The sequence below is a fragment of the Haplochromis burtoni genome, unplaced genomic scaffold, assembly GCF_018398535.1.
Source record: "Haplochromis burtoni strain Fernald_Lab_line unplaced genomic scaffold, NCSU_Asbu1 Contig_148, whole genome shotgun sequence".
Classification (NCBI taxonomy): domain Eukaryota; kingdom Metazoa; phylum Chordata; class Actinopteri; order Cichliformes; family Cichlidae; genus Haplochromis; species Haplochromis burtoni.
The window spans coordinates 696,466-722,214 of NW_024582509.1; the positions used below are offsets into that span (position 1 = coordinate 696,466).

A 25,749-nucleotide genomic window follows, 5' to 3' on the forward strand; every position below is an offset into this window, starting at 1 on the left:
GGGAGAGGGCAGCAGAAAGCGTGGAAGCACCGGATGATGGCAGCAGATTTAGTGAAGACACAGTCCCTGGAGGGGGTGGCTGCTGCATCAGAGAGTAGATTTTATGTTGTGTTCAGAAAACATGGCAACTCATGTAGTTTGGAGAGCTTAATGTGTAACGGGAGGATGCAGGGAGAAGTCTGAAAGGGAAGGATTGATAGGGAGGCCTGTTCTGTCGGGGTTTGTAGGGAAATGATGAAGAGAGTGGTACAACTGCACAAACCCGGTGATAAGCCAGAGGTCAAAGGTTCATGCAGCCCCGGGGGCGAGGCTGCTGCTACACTTGTGCTGGAACTTCATTTCAATACGACATGACAGCTGTGAGTCATTTACAAACAGGACGGGAGCAGCCGGTTCGTCGCAAGCAGAAAAGAATATAAACGTATGTCATACATGCATCATACATACTTACTGTTGTCTGGCAGTAAGAGTCTGTAGGATGGAAACAGGCTCTGGTGTACGACTGTAGACTTGTATCAAGACAACTGACTTAAAGAGATAAAACCAACCGGACTGACAAACCTTTGTTTCTATGCTCTTTACTGTAGCGTCACATCTTTCACAGGGAGCCTGACGTCCACAGTTCTCAAGATATCATTTTCATTTTGGTTTTAATGGACTTTGACCTTCATTGTTAGCCCAATGTCAAAGCAGACCTTGAAGAAAAGTGTCAAGAAACAATATCGAATAATAAATCATACGACAGGACATGGAGAGATCTTTGCAATGCACTTGTTATTTGATTTGAGTTTTAGTTTTAGTGTAGCCCTCGGCCTTCTGGGGGCGTTTAGTGAAAACTGGATGTGCAGATTTCACGGAGGAGTGTTGTGCACGTATCTGTGATCTATATTTCATGTACTGTCAAAGTGCCTGCAGCTGAATCAGGTCCAACAGTAGAAACAGTCATGTGATAGAGCTCATGGATCACGCTGAAACCCCTGCGTGCTGTCCGTGGTCCTGAAACTTGACGAAGGTTCAAATCCACCATCTGACCAGAGCGTTGGCTGGCGTGGGTTACTCCAGCTTCCTCCCACAGTCCAGACACATGCAGGTAGTGGGGTTAATGTTTGAGTGTGTCTGTCTGTGTGAGCCCAGCGACAGACTGAAGACCTGTCCAGGTGTACTCCGCTTCTCGTCCTATCACCGCTGGGATAGGCGATAAGCAGAAGAGAATGGATGGATTTTAAAAGAACTCAAAAAACACATTTTTCCTAAAAGTTTATTAACATAAATGAATTCATCGAAACAAAAACAGCCATCACCTTAGAAGTGTCTGATATCCATCCGTGGCCTGATTATTTAATAGGATCGACGTCAGAGTGAGATAAAGATCAGGACACATGCAGCATCTGTATATATAGTTATAGGTTAAAGGCTGTGTGGGTCCTGGCTCGTCAGAATGTATTTGCGTTGTTGTGTTGTTGTTCATTATTTGTGGATGGCGAGGTCTGCAGTGCTTCTGCTCGTACTTGGAGGTTGGGAGGACGAGGCGAGGGGGTTGGCTCTAGGTGCTGATCTGATTGGCTCGTGTCTTCACAGGATGGTTTATGAGAGCCTGTATTTTCTTCTCAATGTGTCGTTTAGTGTATTCTTATGTGCGGGATATTGTAGTGTGTGCAGTATGCTCGGGTTTATTGGCAGTTGGTTGATGGTTGGACAGCTGAGCGGGTGGTCCTCACATGATTCCGATGAATCTGCCAGTAAAGCCAGTGAGGCCAGCCACATTTTAACCTTTAACTGAGCCTTAGCAGAGTGGATATGTGACCTGTTTAATCATCCGTACCGACTCTCCTGCCTGAAAAGCAGAAAGCAGGTTTAAGAGTTCAAAGTAGGTCAGGGCAGGGTAAACATTAGTGTTACCTGTCAGGCTTTCTTCTAGATTTATGTGGCCTAATTTTCAGTGCGGAAAGCAACAACAGGTGGAGGCATTTTTTAAAATTAGAGCTGGGCTTCTGCAGGACTCTTTGCAGCCTTTGTGGTTGCTCCAGATTTTCAAATAATGTTTCTGGTTATGTTGCAGTTTATAAATATACAAGTTCATAATTTATAATTTGCCTACCAAAACTCACTTTTCCATTTTCCTTCCCCCCTTCCAGCCTGTGAGCTGATGAACCAGGGCATCCTGGCGTTGGTGACCTCTACTGGCTGCGCCTCAGCGAGCGCCCTGCAGTCCCTGACGGACGCCATGCACATCCCACACCTGTACATCCAGAGGAACAGCGAAGGATCTCCTCGCACTGCCTGCCAGTTCAACCCGAGCCCCGGTGGGCAGCGCTACACGCTGGCCGCCCGGCCGCCCGTACGCCTCAACGACGTCATGCTGACGCTGGTGGAGGAGCTGCGCTGGCAGAAGTTCATCGTGTTTTATGACATCGAGTACGGTGAGTGAGCGGATGATTATCTCGTTTTAAGTTCCTGTTAATGGTCTTTGATTGAGCCACACAGAAAGCTTACAGCAGGGGTGGGGAAGTCCAGGCCTCGAGGGTCGGCGTCCTACAGGTTGTAGATGTGTCCTTGATCCAACACAGCTGATTCAAATGTCCTGAAGTTCTCCAGAGGCCTGGTGATGAACTAATCATGTGATTCAGGTGTGCTGACCCAGGGTGAGATCTAAAACCTGCAGGACACCGGCCCTCGAGGCCTGGAGTTGGACACCCCAGGTTTAGGGGCATGAATGGAACTGTTGGAAGCTGTGGTCTCGTTTGGGATCAAACTGATCCTGATCCTGCTGAAATCTGTCAAATGTGGTAACGCTGCTGGTTATATGAACAGCTGCAGCCTCGTGGAGAACATCAAACTTCTCCACTTCCAGCGTCAGTGGCAGCTTTGATTGGCTCGCTTTCTCAGCTTTCTGCAAGCCTTGTTTAGTCTTCCAGTGTGAAGATTTGCACTTTTCCCTCAGTGATGGATTCGATGCTGTAGGATTTGCAGCTTCATGTGCTGATTTTTCCTCCTTAATGCTAAAACATCAGTGGAATTTCCCCCAAAAACATTGCATTATATTCTTGGAATCTGTTGGTAGTCTTATTTCTAGATGTCTGACTGTATTTCTTGCTGCTGCTGAGATGAGGCTGTTGGTATTTGAACTCTGCTGGGTGCCTGTTTCTCCTTTGGGTTTCAGCGGTGAGGATCCTTTAATGCCCTACCTCAGACCAAGTATCGTAGCGTGGGGCCACGGCTCCTTGATGAGTAACCTGCTCTTTTACACTGTGTGATACGTGCCTGGATTGCTCCCTCGGGCAGTCACAGCTACTCCATCTATTTTTGGGCTTCATAATGCAAACAGCATCAAGCTGCAGCATTTGAGAGTGTGATCTCTTTATAGCCGGCGGTATCATTTTATTTCAAGAACACAAATAACCTTGTTCATCTGAACAAAAATGGATTTCAGTTCAAAACTCTGTTTCCAAAAGTTGCTTTCAGCTATAGCCTCTCTGCTTTTGTTTAACATTTACCTCCTGTTACTCACATGGGACGCATGTCGACATAGAATTGGAAAACCATTAGGAATAACTCCCGACTACTTAAACGATTTTCGATGTGTCTGCGTCAGAATGCTGGAACAAAAACTTTTTTAGATCGACTCTGCTGCCCGCCGGATTTGTTTGGAATGGCTCGGTTGAACTGTATCTTAATGAAATCACATTAGGCTCAATGGATTTTTGAGCGTAATCAATAGAGGATGGTGGCAATTACAATATAAGGATATAGACAGATGCAGACATTTAGCTTCTCGGATACTCTTATCCAGAGTGATTTAGAGTAAGTGCATCAGTAACTGCAGGCCAGGATCTGAATCCTTTATTAACGAACCGGCGACTCAGTGAAGAATGAGACCAAAAGGCAAACGTGCAGCTGCACAGCGTAACGCAGCTGCACAGCGTAACGCAGCTGCACAGCGTAACGCAGCTGCACAGCGTAACGCAGCTACACAGCGTAACGCAGCTGCACAGCGTAACGCAGCTGCAGGCGTGCTTTCTCAAATACCTGTTTCAAAACTACCTGCAGTATTAGCTCATACAGAAACTTCACAGACCTCAGAGATGGTGATTGGTTGGCTTGGTAGGTTCAGGGTGGTCAGCAGCGCTGCAGACCACGCCCCGACAGACACATTAACCAGGTGAAATAAATATTTATTCAGATTTTTGCAAATATTTATTTTTCATTTTGTTAGCAGTTGAGTGATTTTTTCCAATTATTTTTTAAAATTCAGGTCAAGGCTGCGCTACAGGCTGCGAAATCCCAAAGGTGATATAAGGATGACGGCTCACTACAGCTTTTGTTTGGTCTATGAATAATTGAAGTTAAACTTTTTAATTTTAAGAGTTCAAAATGTGTTCATTACATAAATAAAATAAAATTTTCTCTGTAGCGCTTCATGGATTTGATAAGCAACACACTTTAGGTGTTTATACAAAGCATAAAGGAAAAAAGCAATAACAGTGTTTTCTTCATTTTAGATGCAAAAAGTATTTGCAGCTCCCAGTGTTTTCTTTTCCATGGAAACTGGGTCCAAACGGCTCTTTGGGTGCTAAAGGTTGCTGACCCTGGTGTAGACGATCCACTAAAGAATGGATTTAACAGACTTTTGCATCTTCAGAAAAGATGGGACGCTTTGTAAAATGTAAATAACAACCATGCTTACCAAATCTCATGAACGTCAGATCTTATAACACCACATAGAAAACTCAGACATTTTACAATTTCATACAAAATATTAGCTGAATTTGATGAAAGCAGTAAAATCTAAAACAAATAAATGTAATGGGGGCAGAAATGAAGTAGTGCTAAAAAGAAACAGCTGGACGAACATTTTTCAGCTAATTACGGTAAATTTTCTCACTTTAAGGATTTAATATGTTTTCTCCGTTTTATATAAAATATGATTTTATGATATTTGCAAGTCATTTGTCCCAACAGCTTTGGGTTTGGAACACCTCCCATCGTGGAGGAAGGGTTAGGGTTCAGTACAGAAAGTCCTGCAGAGCGTGGAGCTGTCACAGGCTGCAACACGTGCTGGCTGCACTTCCTCAACACTAAACCGTCCATGTGACAGGAACCACCCCAACCTTAGCATGGCTGTCACGGTTGTGACTCCGAGTGAAAGGCTTGCATTAGTTAGCGCACCACGTGCAACTGGACGACGTGAAAAACTATTAGTGGATCATTTATAATGTTGTCAGTGAGCACGAGCTGTCGCCGCCTCTTCCTTTTAATAGCTTCCATATCACAGCAAAGCTCGGCGCCACAAAGCAAACACGGCGCACGTAACAGCCGGACACTTTGTGAAGACGCTGCACTCTGATGTTTTCATTATGATTTTGTTTGCTCTCCCTGTAATGTTGCAGCGTTCGGCTCATTGTTGTCATTTCTGCTGATCGCGTTGCTGCAGTTGGCTGAATAGTGGAATGAATGTGAGAATTCGAATAACAGAATAAATCAGATGAATAAATCTGATCAGACTCCATCGTCGGGGCTCGAAGTACCTGAACGGTAACGTTGGGGCTGGTCCTCCAGTTTTCCACAAAAGGAAAAAACTGAAAGAAATAGAGCCACGAGTACAAAATCCCACCAGCCATGTGCCGGTGTTTCCGTTTTTTTCTTCTGCTTTTTGCTGTGAATAGTGAAGACAGTCAGGGGGTGTAAAAGCCCCGGTCTTTGGACAGATTTAACGGATGCCGTGCTCTGCTGCGAAGCTGCCCTGCAGCTGATATGAACAAGCATCAGGTCGAGCGATGAGAGCTCCGAGTGAACCTCTGATCCGGCTCGGGTCAGCGGGGACTCCCTCACAAAACAGCGCTGTCAGTGCCGAGCGCAGAGTTTGGCCGTGGCTGCAGGAGGTGAACAAATGGACGAGCTGTCGAGGATCACGCCGGCTGATGACATTATATGTGACAAAATGTAATAAGGCGGAGCTCCAAGGGGAGCAAAAGCTGGGAAAACCATTAGATCTTGAGGACTGGAGACATGAGAAAGGAGTAAAAGCATGGGCGCAATTCAACCACAAACGGGCTGCATTGATGTTTTTGTTTTACCAAACTGGACTTTAGAGAGGACACAGGGAGACGTGAATCAATCCAACTGCCAAATTCAATACAGCTGTCAGTTAATTGCATCATGTTCTCCTGTTCATAACTTGCTGGATAACTGTGTGAAAGAAGCTGATGGATTTTCACTCCTCGCTGAACCAACCCAACGATTCCTCGAAGAGTTTCTGAAGGTTTGAGAAGCTTTCAGATTTCACTAATTTGAAAGCATGTTTGATAGTAGACGCATCATTTCACATGGAATGTTGTAACTACCATCACGTGAGGAGGTAAAGGTGCGCTTTGCTAAAATTGCAAAAACACTCTTCTCTCCCTCTGTAGTGGCACCAAGCCACGCCGGCTGAATCTATTTATCCAGGCTTTTAAATTCCTGCTGCTTCCACTCCAGCCTTAATGAAGTTATAGCACAGGCTGGCTTCTGTCCTTCCTCCAGCGCTGTGCCACGACATGAAGGAAAAGTATGGATAGCAGTGTCTGATCTGTATGATATCAGGCTCCGCCTCCATCACCGAGGCCCTGTGTGAAACGAGTCGGGGTGTGTTTGAGCTGGAAATCATGCAAAGCTACTCTAAGTTTAACAGCATGGAGCTGGAAATGAGCGGAAATGTTTTTCTCTTGTGTTGTAGAAATTCAGCTTGGAAAGAAAACAGAGGAAATTTGATTCTTCTTGCAGTTCTTAGAATGAACAAAGCTGTGAATCGCACTGCTCTGTCCCTTTACTGTAACAGCAGACTAATTCAGCTGTTCTCAGACTTTTTGGGAACATTACAGGGAACAACAGTTTTCCGAGGACCCTGTAATGACCCAAACTCTTATTTAACTGGCTCGGGCTTTGAATGGGTGCTCGCCAGCTGACTAATAAGCCGCGCTGCACGACAGACATGTTTACTGCACTCTGAGAGAAGCCAGTTATTCCACGACAGATGGATGAGATGAGTCACCGTCATGTAAGAGTTTTGATTGGCCCAAAATAGGGGCCAGACTTGTGATAAACACAGTGTGACTGTTTTGGTGGCCGTGCACGGGTTGTGGATGTCGAGGATGCAGAGACATGACACGGCAGCGCTGTGAGCTCAAACTTTAGTAAATGAAACATGAAAGATTAGACTGGATGATAACGTTCACTCTGAGCTCTGCCGGCTTCAGACGTAACGTGTTGACAGATGTGACAGTGTGATGTTTCCCATCCACAGATTCAGTGTCATAAAAGCGTCTTTACAATCCTCTGTAAATGAATCTTTAATTGTGTCAATGACACAGCAGCTCTTTAATCGGCCTGTTTGCTGTTTATTCAGTTGTTAAATGGAAGTGAAGAGCTCACTGCAAAGGTAGCTGGGAACAGCCTGTGGAGGATCTTTTAAGTGAGACAACACTGAATGTTTTCGGTGTGGCGGAGACACGCCGCGCTGCGTGATCCCACCGCACCGCTTACCAATTAGTCGAGGCGGCGTCGGAGTGTGTGCGGAGCAGCTGTGTGCATATCGATCATCGTTACAGCGGCTGGACGTTTCTGGGTTTGAATTCAGTGTTTGCACGCCCGAGGTTTCAGCTGCGTCTCGTCTGCCTCACGCTTTGTGTTTTGTGTCTTTATTTCTAAGTTAACTTTTTGTGATGAATGAGCTGATTTCAGGCTTTGCAGGTTTATTTGCTCAGTTTATTCAAAAAGCTCAGAGATCCATTCGTACTTTTGTGGTTTATGTCTGTTCACCTGGAAGCGACATCAAGCCGCTGCTCACAGAGCTGTGAACGGTCAGCGGCGGTCAGCGGCGGTCAGCGGCGGTCAGCGGCGTCCAGCGGCGCTCTGGCTCAGGCTCAGAAGAGGCCAGCGGCTGGAGGCTACATCAATAAGTGGACCGTGGGGACTTCTCCTTTCTCTCTGATGTGACTTCAAAACCTTCAAATATGAGTGAACAGCAAATTCAAGGACGTGACGTGTGATCATCGCCCGTTCCTTCAGAAAAAATGGATTTTGGCAGAAGATTTCGGAGCAAATTGATGTTTACGCTGCCATTTTTAAGCCTAAAAGAAAGTGGAATTGACACTTGGCACACGTTCAGCCCACACGTCCAGTGAGCTTTGCCAGACCGCAATGTTGCTCAGCCGCTGGTACGTTGTTTTCTGTCAGTAATGCTTCCTCACAGTTCGCAGATTCCTCATCGCCGTCCAGCTTTTATCGGTTTTCCATTCAAACGTAATCGTCCTTTCAGAGGGCAGATTTGGTTTGCTACGCCACACGTGGAGAAAGACAGGCCTGCTCTCTGGACCTAATCACACACGCGTATTGATCCTCTTGTTTTCCTGTTGATACTAATCCTCCCTAATTTCTGTCAGTCTGTATTCTCTCAACCATTCATTGTTTCTCTGAAAATCTGTCCTTTTATGGATTTCCTGTAACGTCTTTCGCTGGTGAACACCGCGCCTGAATATATGAGCAGCGCTGTAAAGCAGGACGAGTCCAGCAGAGAGGGAAATGAACAAGAAGGCGAGAAAAGGCAAAACAAACAGACTACGACCCCGTCGAAGTTCGAGGACGAGTTTTGACGCCAACTTTGAACACGTGCACAAGTCTACTAACCCCTCTTCATCTTCATCTCTTCCTCCTCGCTCTGCGTGACGTGCGAGGCCATTACGAGCGCGAGCCGAGCAGAGGAGGCCCATTTATTCAGATTAGAGGCTCATCGTTGAGGGATACGAGGAGCAGATGGGCTTTTTGGTTCGCTTGTCTGGCCGAGTCCGCACCGACCGTCCGGGACTGTCAGTCGGCCGTGATGATGATTAAAGAAGCTCCTTGGCTCGCCTCCTTCCGCCCTCGCTTTTTTACTTTTTCATCCATCCGAAGCCTCGGAGCTCAAAAAAAGGTCTCTGGTGCAATTTTGTCCCAAAGGGCGATAAGTAAGACGTTTGCTGCCTCGCAGCACAAACGTAGCCGTGGTAGGACGCTGCGTGGTGGAAGAATCGCCCTTCATGAGCCAGAATAAAGAGGAGACATCGTGCACTTTTTATTTTTGATAGCTGGGAGTCGTTTTTACGAGGATTCTTGGGTACAGACGACTGCTGCAACACGGGCAGCAAATAAACATAAAACAGGTAGAAGATCTCAGTGAAGATGAATAATTAAAGGTTATTAGTCTCCTGATGAGTTTTTAATAATCCCACTGCACTCAGGCAGCATCCTCATCTCCTGTGCTCCTGCTGGGTAACCGCAGCCACCCAACGTTTTCAAATTTCATTGACTTAAAAATCATTTTTTACATCCTATTAATTTTTTATTTATTGATGTAAGTTACTGCTGAAGATGTTTTCTGTAGGTTTTTATTGCATTAATATTTAACTAGACGGGTTTATCTGTTAGTATTGCACATACTTCAACCCCTGTATTTCCTCAGATGTCTTCATTTCCGTATTCTTAACATTTGCGTTAATATTTTATAACACAGCCTGTGACTTACAGCATAATTCTCCTGTAATTTAATGGAACGTCCCTGCACATTATTACAAATTACAATGTTTTATCAACACATAATAAAGTTGTGTCTGAGTGGGAGACATTTCTTAAAACAAATATCAGCGCAGCCGTGCTGTGTTGACATCGTTTCCCTCGTAGCTTCAGTGCAAATGTGCAGCTGAGCGTGTGTTCACAGTTTCACTTCCCTCCCACAAAACTTCCTCGGGGATCTTCTGCTCCTCATCGCGAGCTGCAGTGGCCAGCCCGGAGCTTCCAGCATGATGTGAGGAGCCAGATGAATTCCCTGCTGGAGATTTCTCCAGAAGCTGAGGCTGCTGTGAAGGCTCTGCAGCAGCAGCCTAAACTTCTCCACTGGTGGCCACGTTTGGAAGCCAACGCAGAAATGAAGTTGGTCTGGTCTGAGCCGCTGTGGGGACTTCCCATGATGCACCGAGTGCTTCTTCTTCACTCACTCTGGGTTTATAGACAGTGAATCATTAGTTATTGTTAATCTGTCTCTCTTCCACAGCATGTCTTTATCCTGTCATCCTTCTCCCACCCCAACCAATCACAGCAGATGGCCCCGCCCCTCCCTGAGCCTGGTTCTGCTGGAGGCTTCTTCCTGTTAAAAGGGAGTTTTTCCTCCCCACTGTCACCAAGTGCTGCTCATAGGGGGTCATATGATTGTTGTCCTGAACGTAACGAAACACAGAGAGGCGTCATCATCTGACATCATCATTCATGTCTGATCATTTACCGCAGCTTCTTCCTGTGAGGCCGCAGCGCTAACAACCAGAGACGTCACATCTTCAAATCGATGTCACCTGGTTTTGTCCTTCATTGCTTCGTTTCCTACCGTGTTGGTCCATTTGCTTGACCGTAAAGGCCACAGTGGCCCCGTGGATGAAGCATCACTCAATCAGGACAGAAATGTCTCGTCACAGGAAAAGATTTTTAGGAAGCAACTACATGGTAAGTTTGGTGAGCTCGCCCTAAACCCCACGCCGAGTTTCACAGCAGTGATGTCAGTCATGTGCCTCAGCACCTCACCTCTATCACAATAATAATCTTTCTGCTTTACTGTGTTTTATTCTGCTCCGACACCTTCAAAGTGAAAGAAGGCGTTATTTCTTTACCGCGTCGTACGGCGTCTGCTTCCACTAAACTCCTGAGGAATTTCACACTTCTTCTCTGCGGTTACGCATGTTTGCTCGAGTTTAATCAGCAGCGTCTTTAAAATGGAGAGTGTCTTCATCAACAGAGGAAGGATGAAAAGACTACATGTTCCAGCCGCTGCAGAGCGAGGAGGGTCATGGGGTTATTCATCAGTGAGAAGTACTTTGTGGGAGATTGACACTCCTGCGAGGGCGATGCTTAAGAAAAGGTCAGAGGTCAATGAAATCATTAGGATTTATTCAACCAGTGTATCCAAATAGCATCTGACTTATTGAAAGTTGCCTTGACCTCGAGAGTTTATCCAACATGTCAGAGTTTCTATTTCCCAAATTCAGAGTAACGACCTGAAAAATGGGGTATTGCAGGTTTTCTAAAGCCCTGCTGCTGGCAGAAGAAAGGATGTGGAGATAAAGACACACACACACAGCACAAGAGTGGACGATTGATTTCTGCCCTTCTACGTGGGTATCAATATGGCCGGCGTTGCATGGCTTCACTGAGCGTGACGCAGCAGCTCAGGCGCATCAAAGCTGCAGACTCCAAATGTCACGCTGGCCGCACACCGGCTGGCCAAGCGCACGGATGGACAGCCGAGCTGCAGTGCGCTCTGGGAAACTGTGTTTTTCATCAACACCTAATCAGAGGCAGCTGTCAGGCGGAACAGACGGCCGTCCCGCAGAGAAACGCTGATAAAGATATCGACAGAGGCCAGAGAGCGTACGTGTGTGAGGGAGGGTAAATAAGCACACTCACCTCTTCTTTTCTTTTCCAGTGTAAAACACCCCCGATAGAGGCCAATAAATTGTGGAAAGTATTTCACGGGGCCACACAAGCTGCTGGCCAGAGGAAAGGAGAGAGGAAATAAAGAGACTCGAGCTCATTTCCAAAAGCAGTTTCTGTAATTGAGGTAGCATAAAAAACATTCCCCGTGGACCGCCGCTCAAAACGAGATGCTAAATATAAAGTGAAACCTCGGCTAACGGTTCAAAAAGATGAAAAACGGACTTACTGAGGTCCTAAAAGACATTCAGACACATTTCAGTCATTACTGCAGAGTCGATGGAGCACTGTGGATAAAATAGACCTCTACCTGTGCTTCACGCGGATGACTTCACCTGGCCACTGTTTAAACTAACCCGACTGGCAGCATCTGGCTTGACTGGTGATGTTGACTCTCATTGGCTGCACTTGCATTAACAACTGTGAGGCTCATCCTGAGCCCACATGTGTGGACTTTCACATCTCAGTATCATTTTTGTCCCCTCAGTTTTCCACATGCATTCATCCTCTGTGTGCTCATCACTCTAACAGCCACCCTGTCTTTCCACGGAGCGCTGCACAGTATAAAAACACAGCACTGAGAGTAGCGGCTGAAGTTGGTACGACACTGATTTGTTGCTTTGCTGTTCTCCGGGCTTTGTAATCATTTTCAGGATGGAGATCAGCAAAGAGGAACAAGCTGCACATTAATGTTACGGCTTATTTGCAGCAAAGACAAGACGAGGCAGCTGTACAGCAGCAAAAATGCTGACTGGCACACTTAAATAAGTCAGATGGCGTTATGTTTTCTTCTTATCAGCATATCCCATTACACAAACAAAATCAGCAACACTATAATCCTACTGAGAAGTATGATGTAGCTCATTTGTCTGTGCTGTAAATCTCCATTATTGTCCAAAGTCAGGCTCGTCCTCGGGCCTCTGAGCCACAACATCGAGCATGGAGACTGTACACTTTCAGACGTGAACCTCAGACAATCTGTGGGAAAGGAAAATGATTTGCATGTGTCCGAAACTACGGAGCCCCGCAGAGGACATGGGAGAAAAAAAAATTAAGACGGACTTTTGCGAGATCTCGCAAAACTGACTCGGGATCTCGCAAAAGTTTTAGCCGCATTCTTCGGACGCCGGCTCGAAGCCGACTGGGAGGTTGAGGCACGATGTGCTGGGAAAGCGGTGTTCCTCCCGGCTGTAGTAGGACTCAACCTCCCGTTAGCTTCGAGCTAACGGGAGGTCGAAGGCCGAAGAATGCGGCTAAAACTTTTGCGAGATCCCGAGTTTGTTTTGCGAGATCTCGCAAAACTTTTGCGAGATCTCGCAAAAGTCCGTCTTAACTTTTTTTTTCTCTCATGTCCGCTGCGGGGCTCCGTACGAAACAACCTCGAAACTCATTAGCATTAAAATCCCTCCCTGCTTTGTTTGACCTGCAGTACCACACAGTGACCACCAGGTTTCATCTGTTATCAGATCTTTTCTTTATTGCCCCGGTAACTCCTGATTGGTGGATTTTGTGACTTTGTTGTCCTTTATTCTCTCTAAATGACCCCACACTGAACTAGTCACATAAATAATACCTAACTATGACAGCACCACTGAGGGGACACTGGCTGACAGATTAATACATTATTGGCTTTGAAATTTAAATAAACAAAAAAAGACAAAGAGAACATGAACTCAGCGTCACTCAGTGGTGTTGCAGGCTTTATGTGGCTCTTGATTTAAAAACAGAAGGTAGAATGACACCAGCCTCATCTGTACAAACAGTAAATGAATGACAGTGTGTTTGCTCTTCACAAACGGAGCAGGAAAGTGAGCGTGTTTCCTCTTCAGTGGATTCAAGGCGATGGCGGCTCGTGTTTTCATTGTGCCGCGGCGCCGTGCGACTGAACCATACTGCGCACTTCTGTTGACATTTTATGAATGTTTCATCACTGACAAGAATGATCAGATGAACCGCAGCTCTCCAGAGTACTGAGCTCTCTATACAAGCAAAAGTGCCTGAAAAGAATCAGATTAAAATGAAAATGATTAAAGTATAAAATATTCAAATGCGGAGTTACCGGGAGGAACGAGGAGAGGAAAGAGAGAGCACAGTAAATTAGAGAGAGGTGAAAAGGGTAGAGTGGGAGGGGAAACAGGGTGGATTAGCTCCAGACAGCGTGAAGAAAGCTGCGCCCGAGGCCCATCGCTGTTAGGATGCATTTATGTCTCGGCCTCCTCGTACAGCTTGTTTGCATACCGAGTGCGCTCTCGCTTAAACCTGTGTGGCTGTGCGAATTCTTCTGTGTGCTTCATCCATACTTTGCATTAAATTAAAGGACTAAACCAAAGCAGTGAGCAGGTTGCGGTTACTGCTCAGCCTTCACTGCCTCAGCTTCATCGAGTCAAAACAAGCTTTCACAGCAAGTGTTTTCAGCTCTTCTCAGTCCACATTCTTCCTTTGCTTCACATGCTCAGAAAATAAAATGGCTTGTACTTTCTTTTTGTTTTCCATATGCAATCGTCATCATCAGGGGGAAACACTGAAATAGGCAGGGTATTGTCCTGTGAGCCTATCCCAGATATCAGAGGGTGAATGGTGGGGCAGCAGTCTATCAAACAGCTAACGCAGAGAGACAGACGACCACTCGCACTCGCTCCTGCTATCGTTGCACTGTCTTTAGAAGTCATCGTGTCCGGCTCTGGCAGTGCTCGTCCTGTTCCTCCTCACACAGAGGAACATACTGGTCCTGTTGCTGGGTTCTACACCCCTGTCCTCTCCTCACCATCTCCCAGTATCTCATACGTACTCTTCAGACTGTCCCGGGAGACACAGCGTGTATGGACGCGCCATCCTGGGGGCGCTGGACTTCCTGTGCAGCCTGCAGGTCTCAGGCTACGAGCAACGAGAAAAGCAGCAACAGAAAGCAAAGCTGGAGAAGAATCACTCAGAAGGGTTAACGTGAGGGCAGTGGTCTGTGGACACCACCTGCTAAAACAATCCCTTTGTGGGTTGTTGCCTCTCAGGTGCACCTGTGGTCACTTGTTTGCACCGAAGCAGCTGACGATGGTCCGTGCTTCTAAACTGATGTCGATCCCTCAGATTTAACTGGCTTTATTGGATATTGTGATGACTGAGTGTGTTTGAGATCATTGATAAACTGACCAAAAAGTCATTTTGGTTATTTGCACGTTTATTAGCTTTTAAACCGAACCAAAAGGAGTGATTTTTCAGGGATGAAGAAATGTGACAGAGAGGGAAATAATGCTTATTCCCACACAAAACTCTTACTGGGAAAATCTCTGTCTCTCTTCCACAGCATGTCTTTATCCTGTCTTTCTTCTCTCACCCCAACCAATCACAGCAGATGGCCCCGCCCCTCCCTGAGCCTGGTTCTGCTGGAGGTTCTTCCTGTTAAAAGGGAGTTTTTCCTTCCCACTGTGGCCAAAGTGCTGCTCACAGGGGGTCATATGATTGCTGGGTTTTTCTCTGTATGTATTATTGTAGGGTCGACCTTACGACATAAAGGACCTTGGGGCGGTTGTTTTGATTTTGCGCTGTGTAAATAAAGTTGGGATCCAAACCAAACGGAGACGTCAGCCTGCGTTTTATGCAGAAACACTGTAGGAAGAAGCTGTGTTTGGAATAAAGAGAGATTATTTTGTGAGAGGAAGAAGAGGAGTAAATGTTTTGAGAATAAAATGAGTCATTAATCTATTGTTTGGCTTTGAAAACGGACTCATTTAGACAAAGATTATCCCTTTATAAAACCGCATGATATTGAAATTTCATTATCCGTGTTCAAACAATTTCCTTTGTAAAGATGAACAGAAACAGTTCGAGCACATCAGATCTGAGTCCCGTATGTTGTACAGTAATATTATTAGGCTAATACTCGCATTAGAACCATTTTCATCTTCCTGCAAACAATGAACAAAGGCTGCAGGGCCTGCAAGTGTGTAAGTTTCTGATAATGGTGAACTTCTGCCAGCCGGTCTGAGTGCTTAACCTCTCATGTGTCTGATCTGCCTAAACTGTTACATCCATTAAATAATAAGCCATTTAGTGCGTCTCTCTGCTTTCAGTCCATCGCTTCTGTTTGGCAGTCCTTCTCTTGGCCTCTGTGATTTTCTTTTAATTACAAAGGAAATGAATGGATGCTTCTCTGTCAATTTAACTGCACTTTAAAATGGCCCCTGTTCACCCCTCATTGGGCTAAACTCTCCAAGAGGATTAAACCGGTCTGAAAGCCACTTAGAGAGAACCTCGTGTTGCTTCATACATATTTAAGGCTGCACAAGCCAAGACAAAACGCTGTTAGACAATGGCTCATTGGCTCTTAGCTTGTTAGCTCTCGGCCTGTCATGGCTACACTGGAAACACAACGGTCCTTCTGTTTGAGCCCAATTCATGCTGAAATATTTTTTATAACATTAAACCTCCAAAAGCCTTGAAAGTCCTGTTCTTCCTGCGTTGCTTGTGTAACCCTGAGAGCATCGAAGCAGCTTCGCTGATAAAACGAAGTCTCCATCATTGCCGTTAAAGACGTGGTTGTCCAACAAAAGGAACCCGGCGTGCTGCCGTCCTTTTTAACCTCAGTTCTTTCAATTGGTGTGAGTGAAACTGTTTGAAGTCCTGCTGTGTATATTGTAGTCATTAATTAATAAGGCGTTGTGCAGGCCCGCATGCTTTGGAGTCATATTGTGTGGACACCTGCTGCCTCCATATGTAGTCCACTGATGTCCTCTCATCCTTTTGATGTCTCTGTTAAGATGTGCTCTAATTGGCTGCTGATGGCAGCGTTGTGAGAAGAAAGGCAAGGTCACAGGGTGTTTCTCCGTGATAACACAAAGCTCTTTGATACCTGACGCTGCCACGGTGGTCTGTTCCAGCGGGCGGCTTGTCGAAGCCCCGCCCCTCGTACACGTGGCTCTGCATGTCGTGAATCCGGCTATCCCGATGCTAATGAAGTTTTAGACAGCAGCATCCGTGCGCAGCTGTGCAAACACAGTTTCTCTTCTTCTAATCAGACGACCATGAGAGCATGGCGAGGCGGGCCACATGTGATTTAGCCCTCAGGCAGCGGTTTACCAGGTTAGGTTAGTAAGACTGCAGTTAGTAGCCATCTGGTCCTTGTCTAACCAAAGTGAGAGCTGTGTCTGTGTCTTTGCCACGATGTCAAGCATAATATGTGTTCACTAACACTGCCCCGGGCTTTGACCCTGATTTTGATCTCATGGTGTAGCTGAGGTGAGAAAGGTTTCTGGTTTTAGTTTGGGAACCTCACAATTGTATCGCTCCTTTCCTCAGACAACGTGACCATCATGCACTGGGGCCAAGAGCGAGCAGGAAACTGAGTTTTGGGTCTAAAGCTGCTGCATGAATCACTGGAGTTTAAATAGGCTCTTGTGTTAGCCACAAATATTTGGTTTACTCCGAGTCAGCTGATGAATTTGTAAAGTTGCAGCTTTTTCCTCTTTTTCTTTCTTTTTTCTTATTTTTCTTTTTTTTTTTACACAAAAGTGAACCAAAATCTGTCTCTACAAACTAAATGAGAACATTTAGCTTTTAGGTATATTAGTCTTGCAGCTAGTTGCTAGCTTGTGTACTGTGCACATCTATGGCAGCTTACTGCCTCCCTGCTCACCACACTTGGATTGTTTGACTCAGTAAGAAGCTCTGTGGGGAAGATTAAAATTAATCTACTATGTATGCTCAGTGCAAATAGGGTTTTGTTCTAACATTAAATGTACAGTCAGTCATTTTCTTTAGTTTATTAAGCATTAGTAAGGTATCAATATGTGCTCTGAGCATCTTCTGACCTTCTGACACGCCTGAATGCCCCAGACCTGCAATCTAGTCTGAGGCATTTGGGTTCTGCAGCAGCACAATGACCCAAACACAGCATCAAGTCCACCTCTGAATGGCCCAACCTGTTATTATGTTTAGGCACAATCACTTTTTCACACTTAATAGTACACACCTTCACTTAGAAACTGCATTTTGTGTTTAGTCGAGTTATCTTTGTCTAATATTTAAATATAATGTTTGATGATCTGAAAAAACGGGAAATCATGAAGGAGGCGAACGCTTTTTCTCACCACTGCATGTAATAGATTCTTAAGGAACTTTGACTCTTGCGTCCTTTACTTGTTGTAATTTAAGAAGTATTCTGCTGCCTTTAAATCTCGGGGCCGCAATGTCAGCCAAATGTCAATATAAATTGCTTCCAGTCCTCTGTTGTAGTCTCTAATTTGATAGAGAGTGTTGTTGGGAGCAGGACTGACTGTGGGATCTTTGGACGCATGTTTACAAGATGAGCTTGTTGGTCTCATTCTCTTGCCCACATCACCAAAAGTCAAATTAGTTTTCCGCCTTGTATAAAATAAACAGTTTCAAATATTTTCAGTAATTTATTAGAAGTCGTAGCCTTGAGGAAAAGTAAGGCCTTGGAAGAGTCGGTGGCTTTAAAAGTAGTTCTAATTTTATTCCGACACGGTTCGTCAAAAATGTCTGTCCAAGGTTCAGCACACATCTTCAAGAAAACCTCATGATGGGTATTATTCATTGGTGCAGCAGCTGTTTTTCACATATTTCACCTTGATTTTTAGACTTAGGGGAAAAAGGTAAGGAGATAAAAGAATGATTTTTCTTTGAAGGCATGAAAAGCGAGACCCCTGGAGTCATCCTTGAGCCGAATCCCCTGCTGACTGTCGAAGTCCTCCTAAGCACAGTGTTGAGTCAGAGTTGAAACAATCGCTAAATTTATTTTACCCGTCGTCTTAAAGGAAATGTCCTGCCTTTTGTGATGGCCCAGCTTTCAGTAAATGAATCTTAATCAGTGGATGGTGTCGGGGCATGTAGCCCAGTGACCAGCTGATGACCTAAACATGGATAAACAGAAGCGTGGGACCTACACGTCCCCTCAAAGAACAGTTTTGATAACGTCCCCACACCTTTCTGTCATATTTGCCTGTTGATTCCAGTCATGCAATGTCTGAGTAACCTCTGAAAATGTGACGATGGCTTGTTTTCATGATTCATGCAGGACTTTTTACATGAATTTACATGATGACGTGTCAGCTGAGCAAATCCATGAACAATAAAGAGGCATTTCTAAGCTTTCATTCTCTCGGTACAGCCTCGCTTTGAGGGTTGAAATAGGAATGCACCCGGATCTTGTATGTGGTAATAAAATAGGATACAAGCTACACAAAAGCTTCCCGAGGCCTGGCATCGAGCTGAGCTATACTTTGCCTGGAAATAAAGGAGCATGCTGGGTGTTTGTTCCTCGTGTGCGCAACAAACCGTGTAGGCGCGCTTTACTTTAATGAAGTGACGTTTTTTTGTCGATGGGTCTGAAGTGGCGGCACAGGAGATTCTGACCACAGGACCAAAGTTTCCTGTGTTTTTCATGCACTGTTTGTTTCGCTTGGGAAGCAAAACTCGGTTTAAGAAAAGTGATGGATGACGCTTATCGCCCACGCACATCCTGGGCCATCGGACCTCAATAGATCACATGATAGGGTGGGGCTAGATCAGCAATGGGTTCACCCAAACAGTGGCGGATTGTGACCCACACCTGTTTTCACACCTTGGCTCGTGTGATTAGGTAAAGGATCAGCAGGGGGTCCATGACCCTGTTGGAGGGACACTCCCACAGGGCTTAAAGTCCGGGAATCTCCCCCAGTTGCTCTTAGAACTGAAGAAGCTTCTCGGATGAAACATCTTCAAGGAAACTTAACTTCTTTCCAAGCTCCTTAGACTACGATGACCTGGATGACTGAGAACCTTCACAGACATGATGCATGATGAGTTTTATAACTCCAGGCATCCATGTAAAAGAGGAACGATGAGGTTCAGTTGAATTAGAAGTTTGCAGGCTAGCTAACGTAACAAAATGTAGAGCAATGCCCACAGCAGAGTTTCAAAATGTTCGCTCACAGCTCCGACACTACAGTAAAAATAGGAGAGCAACCTTTGTGAAATACTCAACCTGTGGACAACAAAGAGACTGCGATCACTCTCAGACAGACGGGCAGACATTTGCAGATAATAATGATCCGGCTTACAAACACAAACAGGTTGCTAGCATCACTTTGAGTTCGTCTGCACCAATGACTGCATCTGCAGCGCTTCTGATAATAGACTCATCTATAATTTTACTGGTAAATATCCATCATGCAGCTAAACGTCACTGTTGAGGAATTTGTTTCAAATCTGACTCTGAATGCAAGCAGTTATTGTTCATTTTTCTCTATGCAACTTGCAACAGATTTGCATTTTTTCACCTGTTTGTGACAATTAATTGCTGTATTAGTGCATATTGCAACTTCAGAAGTGATGCCATTCAACCTGATACTGAAGACCGAAGCAGCCTGACTCCATCTCAGTCCCATTTTATCATCTCGAAGCACCAGCATTGCTGTGAAAACATGATCCCTAACGTCACTGTACCAACAAAGCTGTGCTGCACATGAACAGGGTTAATAAAAGTAGCTGAATAGCATTTTAGGACACATCTATTCAAAAGTAAGGTAGCATGCGTGTTTTGGGGTCTGTTACATATGGGTATGATGTCAGACAGAAACAAATCATTTCCAGTGTTTTAACTCTGAATGGAGGAAAAAAGCCTCTTTTTCTTCCTACAGCTAAACCATCAGCTGTGGAAATTTTAAGGCGATGGAGGTTCTCAAGCTGTAGCCCAGCATCATGACTCGTCTTCTGCACGAACAGACGCAGTTCCCCGATGGTCTGATGCAGATCGAGAGGGACAAGATGACCAGAGCGAGCAGGAGCGAGGAATTATACTGAGAGATGGGAAGAGTGCTTCTATGCCTGATTTATTTCTCTTTCTATCGCCTCTCATTTATTCAGTAACAGTGAGATCAAGTGAAGACAGCTCAGACGCTACCTTAAAATACTGGCTCTGGGTTCACTGACGTTTCCCTGCTGCGTGTTGTCTGTCTGTATTTTAGCTGCAATGTGTGACATTAATAAATGGGAGAAGGATGAGCGGCAGAGACGCCATGTTGGCTTCTTTTCCGTCCTGCTAAATATGCATAAAGTGTTCAGACCTCTGAAGGAGGGCAGCTTGTTGCCCCCGATGATGAGGCTGGGAGGAAGGGCTCTTGTTTTAAATAAGACTCTATTTTCATGATGTAACCAGTAAATGGTTTGTTCAGGCTCCCTCAGCCAGCTAATCGCTGCTCTTCTCACCCTGCCGGCTGCTTTTAACCTCTTGTGACAGGCCTCCAAAATAAAGGCTTTTTAAACTTTTGATCCAGAGCAAAGTTTGTTTGGATTTGCTTTGTCGCTTCATTGCATTTGGGCTAAGCAGAGCAGCAGGACCAGTACCAGTAATACGTACTGAGGCTTTACTCTGAGATGATGTCCAGCGTTGTTCGTCTGTCGACGGACAAAAAAAGACACTTTTCATTTTAGTGAAAATGAATCTAAAAGCAGAAAAAGAGTGATTTTCCTCAGGTACGTGGAGATTATTGTCGTGGCGTCGATGTAATTGGCTGCGGTTGATGCCTCGCGTCTGATTGAGCCACTTGTTGAAGTACGTGTTCGGCATTGCTTCGCAGATTTCGCTCTTCGCTTTGATTACTTGTTACAACCGTTTCACACAAATACAAAGCTGCAGTTTTAGTAGGAAAAAAGGTGAAACGACCAGAACTGAGAATTATTTTCTATTACTATCTTTCTAATCGCTCTACCCATCGTTTCTGCCCTCTCTCCTTTTCCCCGTGAACGTCGCTCTGCGGCTGCTTCTCTATTCTTTGCACGCTCTTTCTCGGTCTTATTGTTCTTTCTCGCCATCTGTCCGTCTCCATCATCATCTCTCCCCGTCGTGCTCCTAAATTATCTCCTTCTACCTTCTCTCTCTCTGTCTCTCTCCCACCTCGCACTCTTCTTTGAGCCGTTCCCCTCCTTAGTTATTTCTAAAATAAGAATTTTCCCGTGAAGATGACTGGGAGTCTGTGTCTCTGATTGGCTGCTGCGATGCTGTGATGTGATGCGATAAGAGAGGAAAGGCCCTGCAAAGCTGGATGACGCACGCCAGGCCTCCTGCTGTGTGAGTGAGTGTGAAGGAATATGTATTTTAGAGTGGAGATTGAGTCTGACTTATCATATCTTCATGTCTTCGTTTGACAATCGAATTTCACAGATGTGGCTGAGACAACGTTCCTCACATCTGTCTCAACACTCAGATAGGAAAATGTGATGGAAGAGAAACAGATAATTAAATATAGATTGCACATGTCCACGTCCACAAAGTCAAAAGTCTTCTGAGGTTTTCATTTGGCTGATCTTCTCGGGCACCGAGATGCCAGCAGCTGTTTTCCAGTCACTCCATGGAAGTCACGTTCTGACCCTTTGCACTGAGCACGCTCCAACCAGAACGCAAACATCATCCTCTGCTTCAAGCTCGCCCACATGTCCTCTGGAGGATCACTGCATGTGATGGCAGCTGGATTTCCAGCTATGAACAAACAGTCTCAGGTGAAGCGTCCAGTTGAAGACGAGCCACAAAGAAGACGGACGATCGGCCGAACTTAAACCGAGTCTTTGATCACGCTGCACTGCTAATTATCTAAATTCATGAAGATGCATATTTAGCCACAGAAAGCGCAGCCATGCAGGTGACAGATGGTTCAGAAAAGTCCCTCTGAAAAACAAAAAAACAGCGATTGTGAGTCTCCGTGAGATTTAAAAATCAAAAACATCTGGAGTGAGCCATCGACAGCTGGCTGAAAAGGCTGAGTGAAAGGAGACAACAGGGAGAGAAAACAGCGCTTGTGTGCGTGCCAAGCTCTCCATTGTTGGCAAGACAAAAATAAGGAAACAAATGTGACAAATTCTTGAACATTTGTCTTCATTAAGTCCTCTCTGTCCCTCTTTCCATGAATTTGCATGTATGTGTGGGGCTGTTTAACGCGCCCCGGGGAGCTGAGCGTGACAGCTCCGTGTCCTACCTACACATGAACAGTCTCGCTCAGAGGACGCTCTGTCGTTTCAGGGCCTCGACGTGAAACAACCTGATGCCTGCTTGTCAGCTGTAAAAGGCTGATCTTGGCCTAAAGGTCAGAGGTCAGGCTTTCTACCATAGTCGTATCTACTGGAAGGCTGAGGGGTAGCAGTGAAGGTACCCACCAGTCTGTTTAAGCTAAACTGGGGAACTGTAGTCTCCTCGAGATTGAAGGTTTCACCCATTTCGTCTTGTTTCACTTGGATAAATGATGGAAATGTTTCAGAACCGCCACCATTTAGATTTTCACTCCTCCTCCACATCTGAAATCAGTTCCTAGAGCCAGGCAGCCGCTGCCTGCGGCCTGGCTTTCTGCCTCGTTATCAATAGCATCTGTCATTTGTATAATTGGGGCTGGGGCGCTCGTGAACCGCCTGGTCAGGACGGGTGGGGGAGTGCGCTGGATGTGATCCTCCTGTTGACAGAGCCCTGTTTTGGGATGATTGGAGAATATGAATGAATCCTAAGCAGGGGCCTCCTGGGTAGGAAAAGATGGAAATCTGGGGTTGGCAGTTGTTTCCCTCTGAAGTAAATTCATGAGATTTATTGTCCTTGATGACACGTACTCTACTGTGCCGTCCATGTTTTTATCCACACAAAGGTGGAGGAGCTTGGCTGGCTGAACTGGGGGCCATAGAAAGATAAATAAGGAATAATCACTCACATTATCATCTAGTCGATATTTTTGATCAATAAATAATCTTTTCATCTATAAAATGTCAGCCATTCATTTTCTTCTGCTCTTCAAAGCTTCAGTTTTACTGCAAATAACAGCCTTTAAAAACGTTCCAGGCTCCACATACAACAAGTTATTCGTCTCATTACGGTTCCCCCGGCTGGCTCTATCCTTACCCTCTTATTGAACCTGTGCAGCGATGTGTGCTGCTTATCCTGTAAGTTGGTGTACCTGCAGAGCGCTCAGCAGCAGTCTGCGTGGTGTTGACAGTAGCTGGCGGCGAAGAACAGCGACGAGGGGAAAGATGTTTCCTCCTGACGCGTCGACCCGCCGCTCGATTCAGTCTGAAGGTTGTTGTAAAGCAGCTCATCTTCAGTGGGAACGAAAAATCCATCAGAGCGCTACGCTAGCAAACACGAGGAGCAGATCCTCAAAATGAAATAATGCAACAAACTCAGGTGCACTACGTTTTTATCTAGCTTTTTATGAGCTGAGATTAGCTAACACGTTAGAACTTTTACAATAGAAGCCTTTTATTCCAAATATATAAATCACACACTTGACTCACACAGTGACCTGTGTGACGCATTTTTAATGAGATCCAGCAATAATCGGACACTACTCATGCAACGGCACAAATAGCAAAACACACATAGCTGCCCTGTGTTATCCTCAGGGTTACACACATTAGCAGGTGTGGCCCACTTCAAGTCCATGCACACACCGAGCATTAGTGTCACACTGCAGCTTTGGTCCCACCTTGAAGTAACGAATGCACGAATTGGTTTTTCAGCTTCAGTCTGAGAGACGATGCTCCGAGCTGAGGAAAGATGACAGCCTGGTGAATTGTTTGAGTTAAAGGACACATCCAGGTGAAAAGTGGCTCCGAGGTTCCTCCCAACAGGCCACAGCGGCGCCGTAAAGAAACCGATCGAACAGGCTTTGATTGTTATCGACTAACTGATGGTTAGTTTGAATCCAAGTTGTGTCGTGTGGATAGTTCTGCAGTTTGAAAGTACTTCCTAATAATACTGCGTATGTTAAGGCGAAATACACTGAAACGCACTCGTCCCAGCCAGAGGAGGGTAGTAACCAATTACATTTACTCAGTTACATTTACTTATATATATGTGTGTGTGTGTATATTAGTGCATTAACGTGTTAGCACGGTCAGCTCGTTAACGTGTTGACGTCGTGCAGCCCCACGCACGGGGCGAGCCGCGCTAACTCGTTAAAGGTGCACCAAACTTTATATTTTCGTCTCTCTGATTATCTCAAATTTAAATATTAAACGTTATGATCAGTTACTCTTTACTCAAGTAGCCTTTTTTACTAAATGCTTTTTTACTCGAGTGATTTTCTGGACTTTTCGCTTGAGTAAAACTATGCTGAGGTAGTGCTGTTATTACCTGAGTACACCTCCGGCTCCAGCACAGAGAACTCATCGTTTAACATGATGAACGCGACCTTTACCTGCGTGCTGCCGTCACTTCACACTGACATTCTCCATGTCTGCAGAAACACTGAGACGTTTGGTTTTAAATGCAGCAGCAGGACAAAGTTAGATCATTGTTAGTAACGTCACGAAACACTCTTCACCAAAACAACAATATTTAAAGCAGAAGGAAGGGAAACGTGATGCATCTCTGCTGTACAGATGAAAGCCTGGTGTCACTGTAGCATTAAAGAAACCCCTTTGTGCTGAATCTCAAAGAAAAGCTGGAGTCTGAAACAAGTTTGGAAATGTTTGTTTTTTGCAGAAATGATTGTCTCTTCCCTCCTGCCTTTTCCACTTAATGTATTGCTGTTGGCTCTCAGAGGAGAAAGCAGCACAATTTTAGCTCCCATCAGGCCTACACGAGAGAACCAGAGGGAGGAGAGACACAGGGAGATGATCATCCTGCTGTGGAGAGTAGGAGTGTGTCGCATTGGTAATGGGACCACCTGCTATTCCTCCATCTCCTCCTGTTAGTGTGTGTGTGTTCTTGTCATCTGTATTCTGGTACAGTACAGAGTGTAATACAGCACAGCTACAGGGTGGCCTCAGAGCGGCCACTCAGGAACCCTGACATCACTTTTACTCTAATGAGCAGCTCTTGCTTTTATTTTCACAGCAAGTCCAACAGACGTCCTTCATCAGCCACACGTGATTGTGGGTGTATTCACTTTGAGAATGGACCAATCAGAGTCTGCTTTTACCATTCACCTGTAAAAGGCTGATCTTGGCCTCAAGGTCAGAGGTCAGGCTTTCTACCATAGTCGTATCTACTGGAAGGCTGAGGGTTAGCAGTGACAGTACCCACCAGTCTGTTTAAGCTAAACTGGGTAACTGCAGTTTTCTCTGCATCTACATCACTGGGGCTGGCTGTAGGTCACGAGGTGGAGCAGGTCTCGAGCTGGCTGCTCCACTCTGTGTGCCGTGCAGCCAGTGTTGGGAAGGTTACTTTTAAAATGTATTCCATTACAGATTACAGATTACAGATTACATGCCCCAAAATGTATTCTGTAACGTATTCCGTTACGTTACTCAATGACAGTAACGTATTCTGAATACTTTGGATTACTTAATATA

General features: G+C 45.4%; 1 protein-coding gene across 3 annotated transcripts in view; it reads left to right on the forward strand.

The window, feature by feature from the left end:
* Nucleotides 1–25,749, forward strand: part of grid1b (glutamate receptor, ionotropic, delta 1b) — a 603,615-nt gene that overhangs the window by 331,452 nt on the left and 246,414 nt on the right. For all 3 annotated transcript variants that reach the window (XM_042224758.1, XM_042224759.1, XM_042224760.1), the window contains exon 3: nucleotides 2,136–2,420. In XM_042224758.1, coding sequence (XP_042080692.1) covers nucleotides 2,136–2,420 — 285 coding nt within the window. The remainder of the gene's footprint in view (nucleotides 1–2,135; nucleotides 2,421–25,749) is intronic.